Consider the following 14,297-nt stretch of genomic DNA (forward strand, 5'->3'; position numbering starts at 1 on the left):
CTCTCACTGTTGTGGCCTCTCCCGCTGCGGAGCACAGGCTCCGGATGCGCAGGCTCAGCGGCCATGGCTCACGGGCCCAGCCGCTCCGCGGTACGTGGGATCTTCCCGGACCGGGGCACGAACCCGTGTCCCCTGCGTTGGCAGGCGGACTCTCAACCACTGCGCCACCAGGGAAGCCCATGAGACAAACTTTTTGTCTGTGTCTTTAATTACATCTTTGATGTTGAATAGTGTTTTATTTCTTAGATGTTAACTTGCCATTTTTAAGGATTTCATAACTCCTCTCAAGTGAACAATTCTTTTTTTCCTCCTCTGTTGGCTCCTGGCAGGTGAATTGGTCTTGCTTGTTGGCCTAGTGTAGACAGAATAGTTGTTTAGATTGACTTTAAGATTGAATAGTTGAGAGGCCTTGTGTGGTATATCTTTATGCCTGTCTGCTAGTGTAAGGTGATGTGGGAAATACTTTGACGAGAAAGGTCAGTTCACTCATGCCCTTCCCCTACTTAATGCTCTTTGTGGCTGCACCTTTCTTCTAGGATGAATCTGCTTTAGCGTAATCTGATGACTGCCTGCCCCTTTGGGTGCTCTTGTTTGCTCTGCCCTCTACTCTAGGCCATCATGGCCTTTATGTTTCTCAAATGAGCTGTGGGCTCTTCTGTCTCAGCCACCCCCCTCCCCCCCCCCCCGCCTTTCTGGTCAGTGCCTTCAGAGCTTCTGAGTTTCCGTTTAAGTGTTCCTTCTTTGGAGATGTATTCTTTATTATCACCCTATGGGTTCTTCAGGCTGGATCCTGTCTGCTGGTATGCTTTGTAATCTTCCTTCACAGCATAATGAAGAACTGCACTTTAAAGACTTTTGTGTGTGTACTTATATGCTAAATACCTCGTTCTTTCTATAGGTCGAAAACTTTAAGAGGGAAGGAATGGTGATTCTCTTGTTCACTATTGTATGTTTCCTCAACTCCTAGCACAGCGCTTGTCCAGTAGGGCCGATGGTGAATGAAGTGAAGGTCTAATGGTGTAGTTGACACACATGCACACATAGTGCAGTATGAAACAGTTAATATGTGTTTTCAACTGTAAATAAATAAATCATTGGACTAGAGACCCAAGGAACAAAAAGCTGAAAGGGAATGAAATAAAATAACATACATTTAAAAATTTTATATCGTTTTCTATCTCTTACACAAAATCCATTCTCAAACAAAGTTAATTGTTGTTAATTCCAAATAACTGGCCTCTAATTTAAAAGGCCTGTTTTTCTTTCCCTGTAGTGGGTAGCTTTACACTTTTTTAGTCTTAAACACACACAGATTTACATGAAACGGGAACAGCGCCTGGTGTGATGCGTCCTCTGTGAGAGGAATAGTACTTTGGTGTTCCAGGGAAGACAGGGTGTGGTTCCTATACTTGTTAGGGGCAGTAGGAAGCTACCAGAGGGAGAGTGGAGTTGAGTTACACCTTTTATTTGGTATGCAGACATAAGCAGGCCAAACAAAACTCTCACTTTTCCCCCCTCATTTGTGTCGTAAGCACGCTGTATCTCCCCAGGCTGGAATTTGGACTCAGCGTCTTACCTAGGCTGACAGGTGAGGAAGTATAGACCTAGAGTGGCTAAAAGACTTCACCAAAGAAGGGAGCCCCAGAGCTGGCCAGAGAACTCAGTCCCTGAACTGTCCCCAGGCTTTTTCTCCGGCCAGTAGGGACCTCCTTCCACAGGGGAGGTACTCCTCTGTGCCTGCCTTTGGGAGAAGGCAGACATCCCAGTGACCTAGGAGTGAGGGGTGGGCTGAAGTTGGGAGGGTCCCGGGCCTTGGGGTCAGACCAGGGCTCCAGTTCTGCACAGACACTTCGCAGGGAGCAGACAAGTTACCTTTGCAACTCCTTTTCCTATTCTGCAACATAGGGATTGTGATAGTACTTGCAGTGGTGTTGGGAAGACCAAGTGGCATAGCATTTGTAGATTGCCTAATTGAGCGATAGGTATTTGATAATGAGACTATATGATAATTCTCATAATCAACGAGGATGAGCCTTCTGGGCAAAGTATCCTTTCCTAAAATGGTGCCATAGTCCTTAATCCATAAGGAGTAATGAAATTACGTAGGACATTTAGCATAGTGCCTGGCAGATGGTTGGTATCCGGGATGTAAGGTAGCAGTTACACTGTTACAATGAAAATTGTTCATTACTGTGTGACAAATTATATAGCTGATGAAAAGCAGAAATAGAAATCTGACGCATATCCCAGTTTAGGAAGTCACTGTTTTAAATGGCATTTCCTTACCTACCATTTAAAAATTGTTTTACAACCACAATCTTGGTTATACTGATAAAGAATGGCTTAATTTTATAATTAATGTTACATTTTTCATTTAGTCCTGGCTCTTAGTCTTTTATACCTGTATAGTAACCCAAATTTCTTCAGCATTGTCATGGAACTGTTCCATATAATGTCATTATATTAATTAATTTTTAAATAAATTTTTTATTTTAGAATAGTTTAGACTTAGTGACAGTTGGAGATAGTACAGAGAATTTCCATACATCCTGTGTCCAGTTTCTTCTGTTGTTAAATCTTACATTACAGTGTATATTTGTTATAACTAACGATCCAATATTGGCACATTATTATTTACTTAAACTCTGTACTTTATTCCAATTTCATTCATTTTTCCTAATGTTCTTTTCTTCTTCCCAGATCCCATCCAGGACACCACATTATATTTAGTCATCATGTCTCCTTATCCGTGTCTTGGCTGTTACAGTTTCTCAGGCTCTCTTTGTGTTTGATGACTTGAACAGTTTTAAGGGGTGCCAGTCAGGTATTTTATACACTGTTCCTCAGTTTGGGTTTGTCTGGTGTTTTTATCATGGTTTGGCTGGAGTTATGGGTTTTGGGAAGATGACCATAGAGGTGAAGTGCCCTTCTCATCAGATCAGGAGCTCATGCTCTCAACGTGACTTGTCACTGATGATGTTAACTTTGATCACTTGGCTACGTAAATTGTTTGGGTTTTTTCTGTCCAGATTTGTCTCTTCTCCTGGTTATTTATATAGTAATTGTTTATATCCATATGGACTCATGGATTCATGATTAGAACCCAGTGCTCTGTCATTTATTTTCTTGCTCAGATTGTTCCAGCTTCGGCCAGTGGGAGCTCTTTCAGTTGCTCCTGTGTCCTTTTAACATGATCCCATTGTTTTTTTGTTTTTTGAACACTTCCTCACTTGGTGCACTTACAAGATACTTCAAGCTCACATTACATCTTCCTTGCCCCCGTCCTGGAATCAGCCATCTCTCCAAGAAGTCCTTGTTCTTTTGTTGATGCGTGGTATTGGAAACCAAGATCTGGTCTCCAGATAAATGAGCTCTTTCTGTGCTAGTGTCAAAGCAGAGGTGAGAGATTTAATGTCCAAATTGTTCTAATTGCTTTTCCCACTTTTCTTTCCATTTTTTCTTCACTGAAAACCCTGGGAGAGTATCTCATACGCTTTTATTTTTTCCTCGATTTATCCCCTCAACAGTTGGAGTTCATCTTTTGAAAGTGTATGTGTGTCATACAGCATATTTATATTTATAGTAACTTCTTAAAATTTAAAGTAGAAAAAAGATAAGGCGATGCAGACAACTCATCTGTTTCCTACAGAAAGTGGCTCTTCAGTTACTTGATTTCTGAGAATTACATGGGAAGTAATGACATAAAATACTTTTTTCAGATATAAATTCAAATTAGAATAAGGGGATTTTTAAAATGTTCTCACTTGTAAGAAAGAGAGAAAGTAGAGGGAGATCATAATTCTTTTTTGCTATGTTTAAAGTTTTAAACATTCGTCTTGTGTCTCTTTAAACTCTTAAATGTTTTGGGTGCACTTGGCATAGGGATAAGCCTCTTTGTTTGTTTTTCCTCCCAGCTTTGACGCAGGTTTTCATCTTTCAGATGTCCCTGCCTTAGTCCCAGAGTTCTCTTCACTTAAGCCTATAAAAACCTTCGAATGAATCATCATTTTATGTTGCTTTTCTTTAAATGTTTTTTTCGTTGGCATTTCATTGTAAATTGCATCCACAGTGAGACTGAAGTGGTGCTTATTTTCACTTCCTGTATTGAAAGAAGTGCTCCCTGCATCCACTCCTGTACAACCAGGTGCACCTAAGAAGAGTTTTTATTCCCTTTTGATTGTCTCCTTGCTAATCTGTACACATACAATCTAGTATTGATTTGCAAAGCTTCGGATAAAGATATATCAATAGATATACTCACATTTTTGGGGGGCATTAGAACTGGCAAAAATAAGAATGCACACTTGAAAATGTCTTTTTCTTTGTCCCCTTGTTTTTGGGTCTTTGTTGCTGCGCGCGGGCTTTCTCTAGTTGCGGCGAGCGGGAGCTACTCTTCGTTGTGGTACGTGGACTTCTCATTGCGGTGACTTCTCTTATTGAGGAGCACGGGCTCTAGGCATGCGGGCTCAGGAGTGGTGGCTCACGGGCTCTAGAGCGCAGGCTCAGTAGTTGTGGCGCACGGGCTTAGTTGCCCCGCGGCATGTGGGATCTTCCCGGACCAGGGCTCGAACCCTTGTCCCCTGCGTTGGCAGGCGGATTCTTAACCACTGTGCCACCAGGGAAGCCCTGTCCCCTTGTTTTTAAGTACTCAACTGTTGGCAGTAAAATTGCAGAAATAATAGAAATAATCACATTTGTCTTTTATCTATAGCATGACTCATATGTTTTTAAATACCTAAAACTTTTCTTTTTTTTGTTCTAGTTCTTTTTGGATATCTTCTGGTTAACCAGAAGTGAAGAATAATAATGTGAAGTCTTTAAAGCATTTTGTAATATTTGTTTATATGATTCTATTTTCTGAAAGCCTTCACCTGAAAATATTTTAAAAATAGCTTATAATTATTTCTGTTTCTAATGATGAGTAAAGTTTATCCATGTGGGATAATTTTTCTTCATATATATATATATATATATATATATATATATGTTTTCTATCTTTGTGTTCTGTTTCGTTCGACCTACATCAGGACTGCTAAAGTATACCTTGTATAAATCGTTGTGTGAAATAAAAGACTTCTAGAAGATCTAAGCCAGGCAGGCCTTATACACTCATCTGTGTAACCCTTTCCAAGACCTAACCCTATCCATTTCTTCTAGAAGACATATTGACTGATGCTCACAGCATCATGAATGCTTATGACTAATAGGCTCTCTCTAGAATGCCTGTGATTTTCCGTTCCCATCAGTTGAACTATATGCTTATCAGGAGTTCCTGGTTTGTTCCTAAATCTTTTCAGGTCTATTGTATGCTTTAATTGTAATTGCAGAATTTAGTAAACTATCATGCAAATATATGAGATGTGAATGCAAAAGAGAATTGTAGTTTCTGTATAAACTAATTTGGAATGCTTTGGAAAGCCTCAAGATAGGTCGTGAAAAGAAACTTACCATCGAATTAGGGATAGGAGAGAACTGTTGAAGTTTAGGTAATCCAGAAAAATTACCCTCTGAAAATCTTTAAATTCTTGTTCCATTTTAAAGAACTAGAGAGTGGGGATGGCAGATGCAGTGCTTTGGTTGTGGTATATGTGACAAAGTTGACTCGTGACTTTTCTCAGGGACTCACACCAAAAGACAAGGCTGTAGCCTCATCAAAGCCGTGGCAGATTTAAACCCATTCACGGGCTTAAAGTAAAAATAAAATGTTTAACTTTTGTATGTTTGTCAGTTATCTATTTTAATTTAACAAACCATACCAAAGCTTAATGGCTTAAAGTAAAAACCATTTATTATCTGTTATGGTATTGAGTGGTTCTTCTGCTTTTCGTGGTGTTGGCTTGGGCTCAGGGACAGCTGGAAGGTCCAAAATAGCCTCACTCACACACTAGCAAGTTGGCACTGGCTGTCAGCTGGGATGGGAGCTTAGCAAGACTTTGACCTATCTGGTTTCTCCTTCATGCAGCCTCTCCACCTGGCTAGTTAGGCTTTGAAGACCATGGCAGTCTCAGGGTAGTTGAATTTCTTACATGGTGGCTAGCATGCCCTGGAGTACAAAGGTGGCCTTCTTAAGGCTTAGGCCCAGAACTGACCCAGAGTCACTTTTGCTACATTGCGTTGGTTAAAGCAGGTCACAGGGTCAACCCACATTCAAGAGGAGGTGATTATACAAGGATGTGAATGCTGGGAGGCCAGCAAAGTAACAGCCAACACAGAGGTTTCAGATTTTTTATTTGCATGTCTCATTTTTGATGCTTTTAATATATATTTCAATAAATGAAAGTGTTTGTAAGCAAACAATAATTTGATTAAAACTTGTATTCTTACTATTAAATGTGGGAACGAAGGGATTTCAGCCCGTGTCATTCTGATTCCAAAACCATTATTCCTTATACCATACTCCATTGCTCTTGTTTTGGTCAGTAAATAGTCATGTTAGCACCTAGGGTTACAGTATCAGTTAAACAATATTATTGTCAGAAGTCTATCTTTAATTCCTGTAGCCTTTAAAAATTCACATTCTTCAAATTATTAAATGTGATTTTATTAAAATACAATTTAGATAATAATTATATCTGAAGTATCAAAGATAAAATTGTTAACCTTACAAATCCATTTATTCAGCAGTTATTGGGCATGTCATCTGCACCAGGCACTGTTCTAGACACTGGAGGAACAGTGGTAAAAAAGACAGATGAGGTCCCTGCCTTCATGGAGCTTCAGGTCTAGTTGGGGGGATATTCTCTTGTTCATTTCCATAGAAAATCTTGTTTTAAAATATCTACTTTCGTTTAAAAAAAAAGAATTTTAGTTAAAGAAAAAAGTTTGAGTGTCTATACTGAAAAATAAAGAAGACATGCTAGGTTTGTAAAGACCCTACACTCTGAATCAATGCAAAAGTTACATAGTGTATGTTGGATAAACTTGAGATTTGATAACAGCTTGCCTGGAGGTAGGCTGATAAATGTTCTACTACCAGCCGATAGTAAAGATCAGCTAATATTAATTGGCTCTTACAGTACACACCAACCTTGTGCCACCTCAAACTTAGCTTAGCTCCTTTTAATTTATACTGCAAGCCAAGCAAGCTATTGTGTATAAGTTCTTTAAAAAAGAAACTTAGAAAATCCAACCCCTCTGCCTACCCCTCCTCCCTTTCCCACAGTGGCAAAAGCCTCCCTTTCCCACAGTGGCAAATGCCTGCCTTTAATTATTATTTAATAGGGAATAGGTTAATGGGGAGGTGGAGATGGCGGAGACAGCGCCACACGGCTGAGAACTGCGCTCATGTGGAATGAAATTTTTTTTTTTTTCTTTGCGGTACGCGGGCCTCTCACCGCTGCGGCCTTTCCCGTTGCGACGGAGCACAGGCTCCGGACGCGCAGGCTCAGCGGCCATGGCTCACGGGCCCAGCCGCTCCGTGGCATGTGGGATCTTCCCGGACCGGGGCACGAACCCGTGTCCCCTGCATCGGCAGGCGGACTCTCAACCACTGCGCCACCAGGGAAGCCCTGGAATGAAATATTTTATGTTTAAGGGCTTTGCTAAAGAACTTTTAATGAACTATTTTGTTTGTTTGTTTTTTAGGGCTTTTGCAAAACCGCCGATGTTCTCAAGCTCATCTAATCCAGCTTCATCATTTTTGAGCTATTTCAGGCACCATGTGGTTTCACCTACTATGTCAGAGCAGAACTATTTAACCCCAAGTTATTTGAATTTTTGTCTTTCACATGTTTCATTTAAAAACTACACTAAACCCCCTTGGGTTGAGTTTAAGACATGCTTTTCTTAGACCGGATTCTATGTCAAGTGAAGGGTACTTGAGCAAAGTTTTATGTTAAAAGAATGCAACATTGTTTTCTGTGACTGTCAGAAGTTTAGTACCAGAAAGACATTTCACATTTGTATGTTTTCAAACACAAGTAAGAAAAATGTTTCAGGGCAGCTGATGTAGACCTTGTACTACTTTCCCCATCCAAAATAATTGGTATCCATGGGAACATTCTGAACCAGTCAACTGACCACATTAGCTCATCTCACATGAGCTGATACAGAATGAGGTTTTGGATGCTTTTGGTTAGTTAATTGAAATGATGCAAGTTCTCTTGAGCTTACAACTAGTATTTATTTTCCTAGATTTTGTGTCTAAATGTTTTTTTTTTAAAGGAAAAAAAGGAATAAACTTTAGCTTGATTTCTCTTCCTACCCCTCCCCCCCATTATGTATTGTTTCTTAGCTAAAGCTTCCAAACTAAGTTGTTTTTCTCAGGCTGCTTTTTTTTTTTTTTAAACAACTTTATTGGAGTATATTTGCTTTACAATGTTGTGTTAGTTTCTGCTGTATAACAAAGTGAATCAGCTATATGTATACATATATCCCCATATCCGCTCCCTCTTGCCTCTCCCTCCCACCCGCCCTATCCCAACCCTCTAGGTGGTCACTAAGCACCGAGCTGATCTCCCTGTGCTATGCAGCAGCTTCCCCCCGCCATGTCCTCAAGTCCATTCTCCACGTCTGCATCTTTTTTCCTGTCCTGCCCCTAGGTTCTTCAGGATCTCTTTTTTTTTTTTTTTTTTTTTTTTTAGATTCCATATATATGTGTTAGCATACGGTATTTGTTTTTCTCTTTCGGACTTACTTCACTCTGTATGACAGTCTCTAGGTCCATCCACCTCACTACAGATAACTCAATTTCGTTTCTTTTTATGGCTGAGTAATATTCCATTGTATATATGTGCCATATCTTCTTTATCCATTCATCTGTCAGTGGACACTTAAGTTGTTTCCATGTCCTGGCTATTGTAAATAGAGCTTCAGTGAACATTGTGGTACATGACTCTTTTTGAATTATGGTTTTCTCAGGGTATATGTCCGGTAGTGGGATTGCTGGGTCATGTGGTAGTTCTATTTTTAGTTTTTTAAGGAAACTCCATACTGTTCTCCACAGTGGGTGTATCAATTTAAATTTCCACCAACAGTGCAAGAGGGTTCCCTTTTCTCTACACCCTTTCCAGCATTTATTGTTTGCAGATTTTTTGTTGATGGCCATTCTGACCAGTGTGAGGTGATACCTCATTGTAGTTTTGATTTGCATTTCTCTACTAATTGGTGATATTGAGCATCCTTTCATGTGTTTGTTGGCAATCTGTATATCTTCTTTGGAGAAATGTCTGTTTAGGTCTTCCACCCATTTTTGGACTGGGTTGTTTGTTTTTTTGATATTCAGCTGCATGAGCTGCTTATATATTTTGGAGATTAATCTTTTGTCAGTTGCTTCGTTTGCAAATATTTTCTCCCATTCTGAGGGTTGTCTTTTCATCTTATTTATGCTTTCCTTTGCCGTGCAAAAGCTTTTAAGTTTCATTAGGTCCCATTTGTTTATTTTTGTTTTTATTTCCATTTCTCTAGGAGGTGGGTCAAAAAGGATATTGCTGTGATTTATGTCATGGAATGTTCTTCCTATGTTTTCCTCTAAGAGTTTTATAGTGCCTGGCCTTACATTTTGGTCTTTAACCCATTTTGGGTTTATTTTTGTGTGTGGTGTTAAGGAACGTTCTAATTTCATTCTTTTACATGTAGCTGTCCAGTTTTCCCAGCATCACTTATTGAAGAGGCTGTCTTTTCTCTGTTGTATATTCTTGCCTCCTTTTGTCAAAAATAAGGTGACCATATGTGTGTGGGTTTACCTCTGGGCTTTCTGTCCTGTTCCATTGATCTGTATTTCTGTTTTTGTGCCAGTACCATACTGTCTTGATTACTGTAGCTTTGGAGTGTAGTCTGTAGTCAGGGAGCCTGATTCCTCCAGCTCCATTTTTCTTTCTCCACATTGCTTTGGCTATTCAGGGTCTTTTGTGTTTCCATACAAATAGTGAAATTTTTTGTTCTAGTTCTGTGAAAGTTGCCATTGGTAGTTTGATAGTGATTGCAATGAATCTGTAGATTGCTTTGGGTAGTGCAGTCATTTTCACAATGTTGATTCTTCCAATCCAAGAACATGGTATATCTCTCCATCTGTTTGTGTCATCTTTAATTTCTTTCATCAGTGTCTTATAGTTTTCTGCCTACAGGTCTTTTGTCTCCTTAGGTAGGTTTATTCCTAGGTATTTTATTCTTCTTGTTGCAGTGGTAAATGGGAGAGGTTCCTTAATTTCTGTTTCAGATTTTTCATCATTAGTGTATAGGCATGCAAGAGATTTCTGTGCATTCATTTTGTATCCTGCTACTTTACCAAATTCATTCATTAGCTCTAGTAGTTTTCTGGTAGCATCTTTAGGATTCTCTAGGTATAGTATCATGTCATCTGCAAACAGTGACAGTTTTACTTCTTTTCCGATTTGGATTCCTTTTATTTCTTTTTCTTCTCTGATTGCTGTGGCTAAAACTTCCAAATCTATTTTGTATAATAGTGGTGAGAGTGGGCAGTCTTGTCTTTTTCCTGATCTTAGTGGAAATGGTTTCAGTTTTTCACCATTGAGAATGATGTTGGCTGTGGGTTTGTCATATATAGCCTTTATTATGTTGAGGTAAGTTCCCTCTGTGCCTACTTTCTGGAGGGTTTTTAACCATAAATGGGTGTTGAATTTTGTCAAAAGCTTTTTCTGTATCTATTAAGTTGATCATATGGTTTTTATTCTTCAATTTGTTAATATGGTTTATCACATTGATTGATTTGTGTATACTGAAGAATCCTTGCATTCCTGGGATACACCCCACTTGATCATGGTGTATGATCCTTTTAATGTGCTGTTGGATTCTGTTTGCTAGTATTTTGTTGAGGATTTTTGCATCTATGTTCGTCAGTGATATTGGCCTGTAGTTTTCTTTTTTTGTGACATCTTTGTCTGGCTTGGGTATCAGGGTGATGGTGGCCTCATAGAATGAGTTTGGGAGTGTTCCTCCCTCTGCTATATTTTGGAAGAGTTTGAGAGGATGGGTGTGAGTTCTTCTTTAAATGTTTGATAGAATTCACCTGTGAAGCCGTCTGGTCCTGGGCTTTTGTTTGTTGGAAGATTTTTTTTTTTTTTTTTGTGGTACGCGGGATTCTCACTGTTGTGGCCTCTCCCGTTGCGGAGCACACACTCCGGATACGCAGGCTCAGCGGCCATGGCTCATGGGCCCAGCTGCTCTGTGGCATGTGGGATCTTCCCGGACCGGGGCAGGAACCCGTGTCCCCTGCACCGGCAGGCGGACTCTCAACCACTGTGCCACCAGGGAAGCCCTGTTGGAAGATTTTTAATCAGAGTTTCAATTTCATTGCTTGTGATTGGTCTGTTTATATTTTCTATTTCTTCCCAGTTCACTCTTGGAAGGTTGTGCTTTTATAAGAATTTGTCCATTTCTTCCAGGTTGTCCATTTTATTGGTATATAGCTGCTTGTAGTGATCTCTCATGAGCATTTGTATTTCTTCAGTGTCAGTTGTTACTTCTCCTTTTTCATTTCTAATTCTATTGACTTGAGTCTTCTCCCTCTTGATGAGTCTGGCTAAAGGTTTATCAATTTTGTTTATCTTCTCAAAGAACCAGCTTTTAGTTTTATTGATCTTTGCTATCATTTCCTTCATTTCTTTTTCATTTATTTCTGATCTGATCTTTGTGATTTCTTTCCTTCTGCTAACTTTGGGGTTTTTTTGTTCTTCTTTCTCTAATTGCTTTAGGTATAAGGTTAGGTTGTTTATTTGCGTTGTTTCCTGTTTCTTGAGGTAGGATTGTATTGCTGTAAACTTCCCTCTTAGAACTGCTTTTGCTGCATCCCATAGGTTTTGGGTCATTGTGTTTTCATTGTTATTTGTTTCTAGGTATTTTTTGATTTCCTCTTTGATTTCTTCAGTGATCTATTGGTTATTAAGTAGTGTATTGTTTAGCCTCCATGTGTTTGTATTTTTTACAGATTTTTTCCTGTAATTGATATCTAGTCTCATAGCATTGTGGTCGGAAAAGATACTTGACACGATTTCAATTTTCTTAAATTCACCAAGGCTTGATTTGTGACCCAAGGTATGATCTCTCCTGGAGAATGTTACATGAGCACTTGAGAAGAAAGTGTATTCTGTTGTTTTTGGGTGGAAAGTCCTAAAAATATCAGTTAAGTCCATCTTGTTTAATGTATCATTTAAAGCTTGTGTTTCCTTATTTATTTTCATTTTGGATGATCTGTCCATTGGAGAAAGTGGGGTGTTAAAGTCCCCTGCTATGATTGTGTCGATTTCCCCTTTAATGGCTGTTAGCATTTGCCTTATGTATTGAGGTGCTCCTGTGTTGGGTGCATAAATATTTACAATTGTTATATCTTCTTCTTGGATTGATCATTATGTGGCATCCTTCTTTGTCTCTTGTAGCAGTCTTTATTTTAAAGTCTATTTTGTGTGATATGAGAATTGCTACTCCAGCTTTCTTTTGATTTCCATTTGCATGGAATATCTTTTTCCATCTCCTCACTTTCTGTCTGTATGTGTCTCTAGGACTGAAGTGTGTCTCTTGTAGACAGCATATATACGGGTCTTGTTTTTTTATCCATTCAGCCAGTCTGTGTCTTTAGGTTGGAGCATTTAATCCATTTACATTTAAGGTAGTTATCAATATGTATGTTCCTATTACCATTTTCTTAATTGTTTTGGGTTTCTTATTGTAGGTCTTTTCCTTCTCTTGTGCTTCCTGCCTAGAGAAGTTCCTTTAGCATTTGTTGTAAAGCTGGTTTGGTGGTGCTGAATTTTCTTAGCTTTTGCTTGTCTGTAAATGTTTTAATTTCTCCGTCGAATCTGAATGAGATTCTTGCTGGGTAGAGTAATCTTGGTTGTAGGTTTTTCCCTTTCATCACTTTAAATAATGTCCTGCCACTCGCTTCTGGCTTGCAGAGTTTCTGCTGAAAGATCAGCTGTTAACCTTATGGGGATTCCCTTGCATGTTATTTGTTACTTTTCCCTTGCTGCTTCTAACATTTTTTCTTTCAATTTAATGTTTGATAGTTTGATTAATATGTGTCTTGGCGTGTTTCTCCTTGGATTTATCCTGTATGGGACTCTCTGTGCTTCCTGGACTTGATTGACTATTTCCTTTCCCATATTAGGGAAGTTTTCAACTTCCCTAACCTGAGTGCTGCCCTGTAGTATTTATCAGAGAACGCAGAAACCCTGACCTACCACATGTCAGCAGTGCTCTCTGCTTTGCTGCTCAGGTCACGCTTTCTGTTCTGTGTGCTTCACAAAGCGAAAGCAGTGGGACTCTGACGTCAGGGCAAGAGTTGCCCACTCAGCAGTTAAGCTTGTCACCAACTATCACGTAAGTGATGCTTAGTTCTGTTGATTTGTATCTTCTAGTCCTTTGCTCTTTTTCCCCTGATCCTTAAGTTTTTAGTTTTAAACTTCATTTATGTTAGAAAGAATTCTCTAAACAACAGGAACTGCACATCAGTTTTCTTTATTTGTGGTGAGAGCAGGAACACAGTCGTTATGTTCTCTTCATGAGTTTCTACAAGTACAGATAGAGGAGAAAGATTACAAGGCTGAGGAAGAGACATATCCACAGAGAAGTGTTATGGAGAGTTTTTAAAAGAAATTTTAAGTAATTGAAATCTGAATTCCCTTCATACACTCCTGAATGTTTTCTCTGCTTGTTGTGCTCCATAGACAAGAGTGCGCATTGGGAGATTCAGCTTGTAAGAATTCTGAGTCTGATCCTGAGGACTTTTCAGATGAAACAAATACAGAGAACCTTTATGGTCCCTCTCCCCCCAGCACGCCTCGGCAGAGGAAGCGTCTGTCAACCAAACACCAGAGGAATAATGTAGGGAGGCCCACCAGTCGAGCTAATGTGAAAGGTAAGTCTTGTGCGTAAAACGATATATTTGAGGGAGCGTGGCATTGTTGGTATGTAATCTTTATGTAACATGTAACTATTGATAGATGCTTTTTCTACAATAATGTTAGTTATTCCTCTTATTTTAAATTTGATTTTATGCTGCCTTGAAGTTTTATTTTTAAATATTTGAATTATCACCATTAGCAATATTGTGAATAAAAGAGAAAATAATTCTCCAGAGATAGAAAGGTTTGTCCTGAGTAATTGTTAAAGTCAGTGTGTGAGGCCTTTGCATTCCTTTTAGGACGTGGAAGAGGACAAACGTGGATGAATCAGCGTGCCTGTCCAGGATGGCTGCTGGTGTACGGGATAGGTGGCCTTCTTTTATTCTTTGAATCTCTTAGGCTGAAACTTCTAGATTCTGTCATCCTGACATGATGTATTGGGCACTTTGGGAGACGCAGGGCCAGGCTTTCTTCCCCAGGATTCCCTAGGCGGCCTGAGAC

At 39.4% G+C, this 14,297-nt stretch overlaps 1 protein-coding gene across 10 annotated transcripts in view; it reads left to right on the forward strand.

The window, feature by feature from the left end:
• MAP3K4 (mitogen-activated protein kinase kinase kinase 4) overlaps window positions 1-14,297 on the forward strand; it is a 117,236-nt gene that overhangs the window by 19,101 nt on the left and 83,838 nt on the right. For 9 of the 10 annotated variants that reach the window (XM_089922235.1, XM_089922232.1, XM_022562189.3 and 6 more), the window contains one exon: window positions 13,620-13,810. In XM_089922235.1, the coding sequence (XP_089778361.1) occupies window positions 13,620-13,810 (191 nt within the window). Of the gene's footprint in view, window positions 1-13,619; window positions 13,811-14,297 lie in introns of those variants that run through there. The other variant, XM_022562221.2, reaches the window with a different exon arrangement.

This window comes from Delphinapterus leucas, chromosome 12 (assembly GCF_059928025.1).
Source record: "Delphinapterus leucas isolate spDelLeu-1000000601 "Yukka" chromosome 12, BTC_Dleu_Yukka2, whole genome shotgun sequence".
Lineage (NCBI taxonomy): Eukaryota > Metazoa > Chordata > Mammalia > Artiodactyla > Monodontidae > Delphinapterus > Delphinapterus leucas.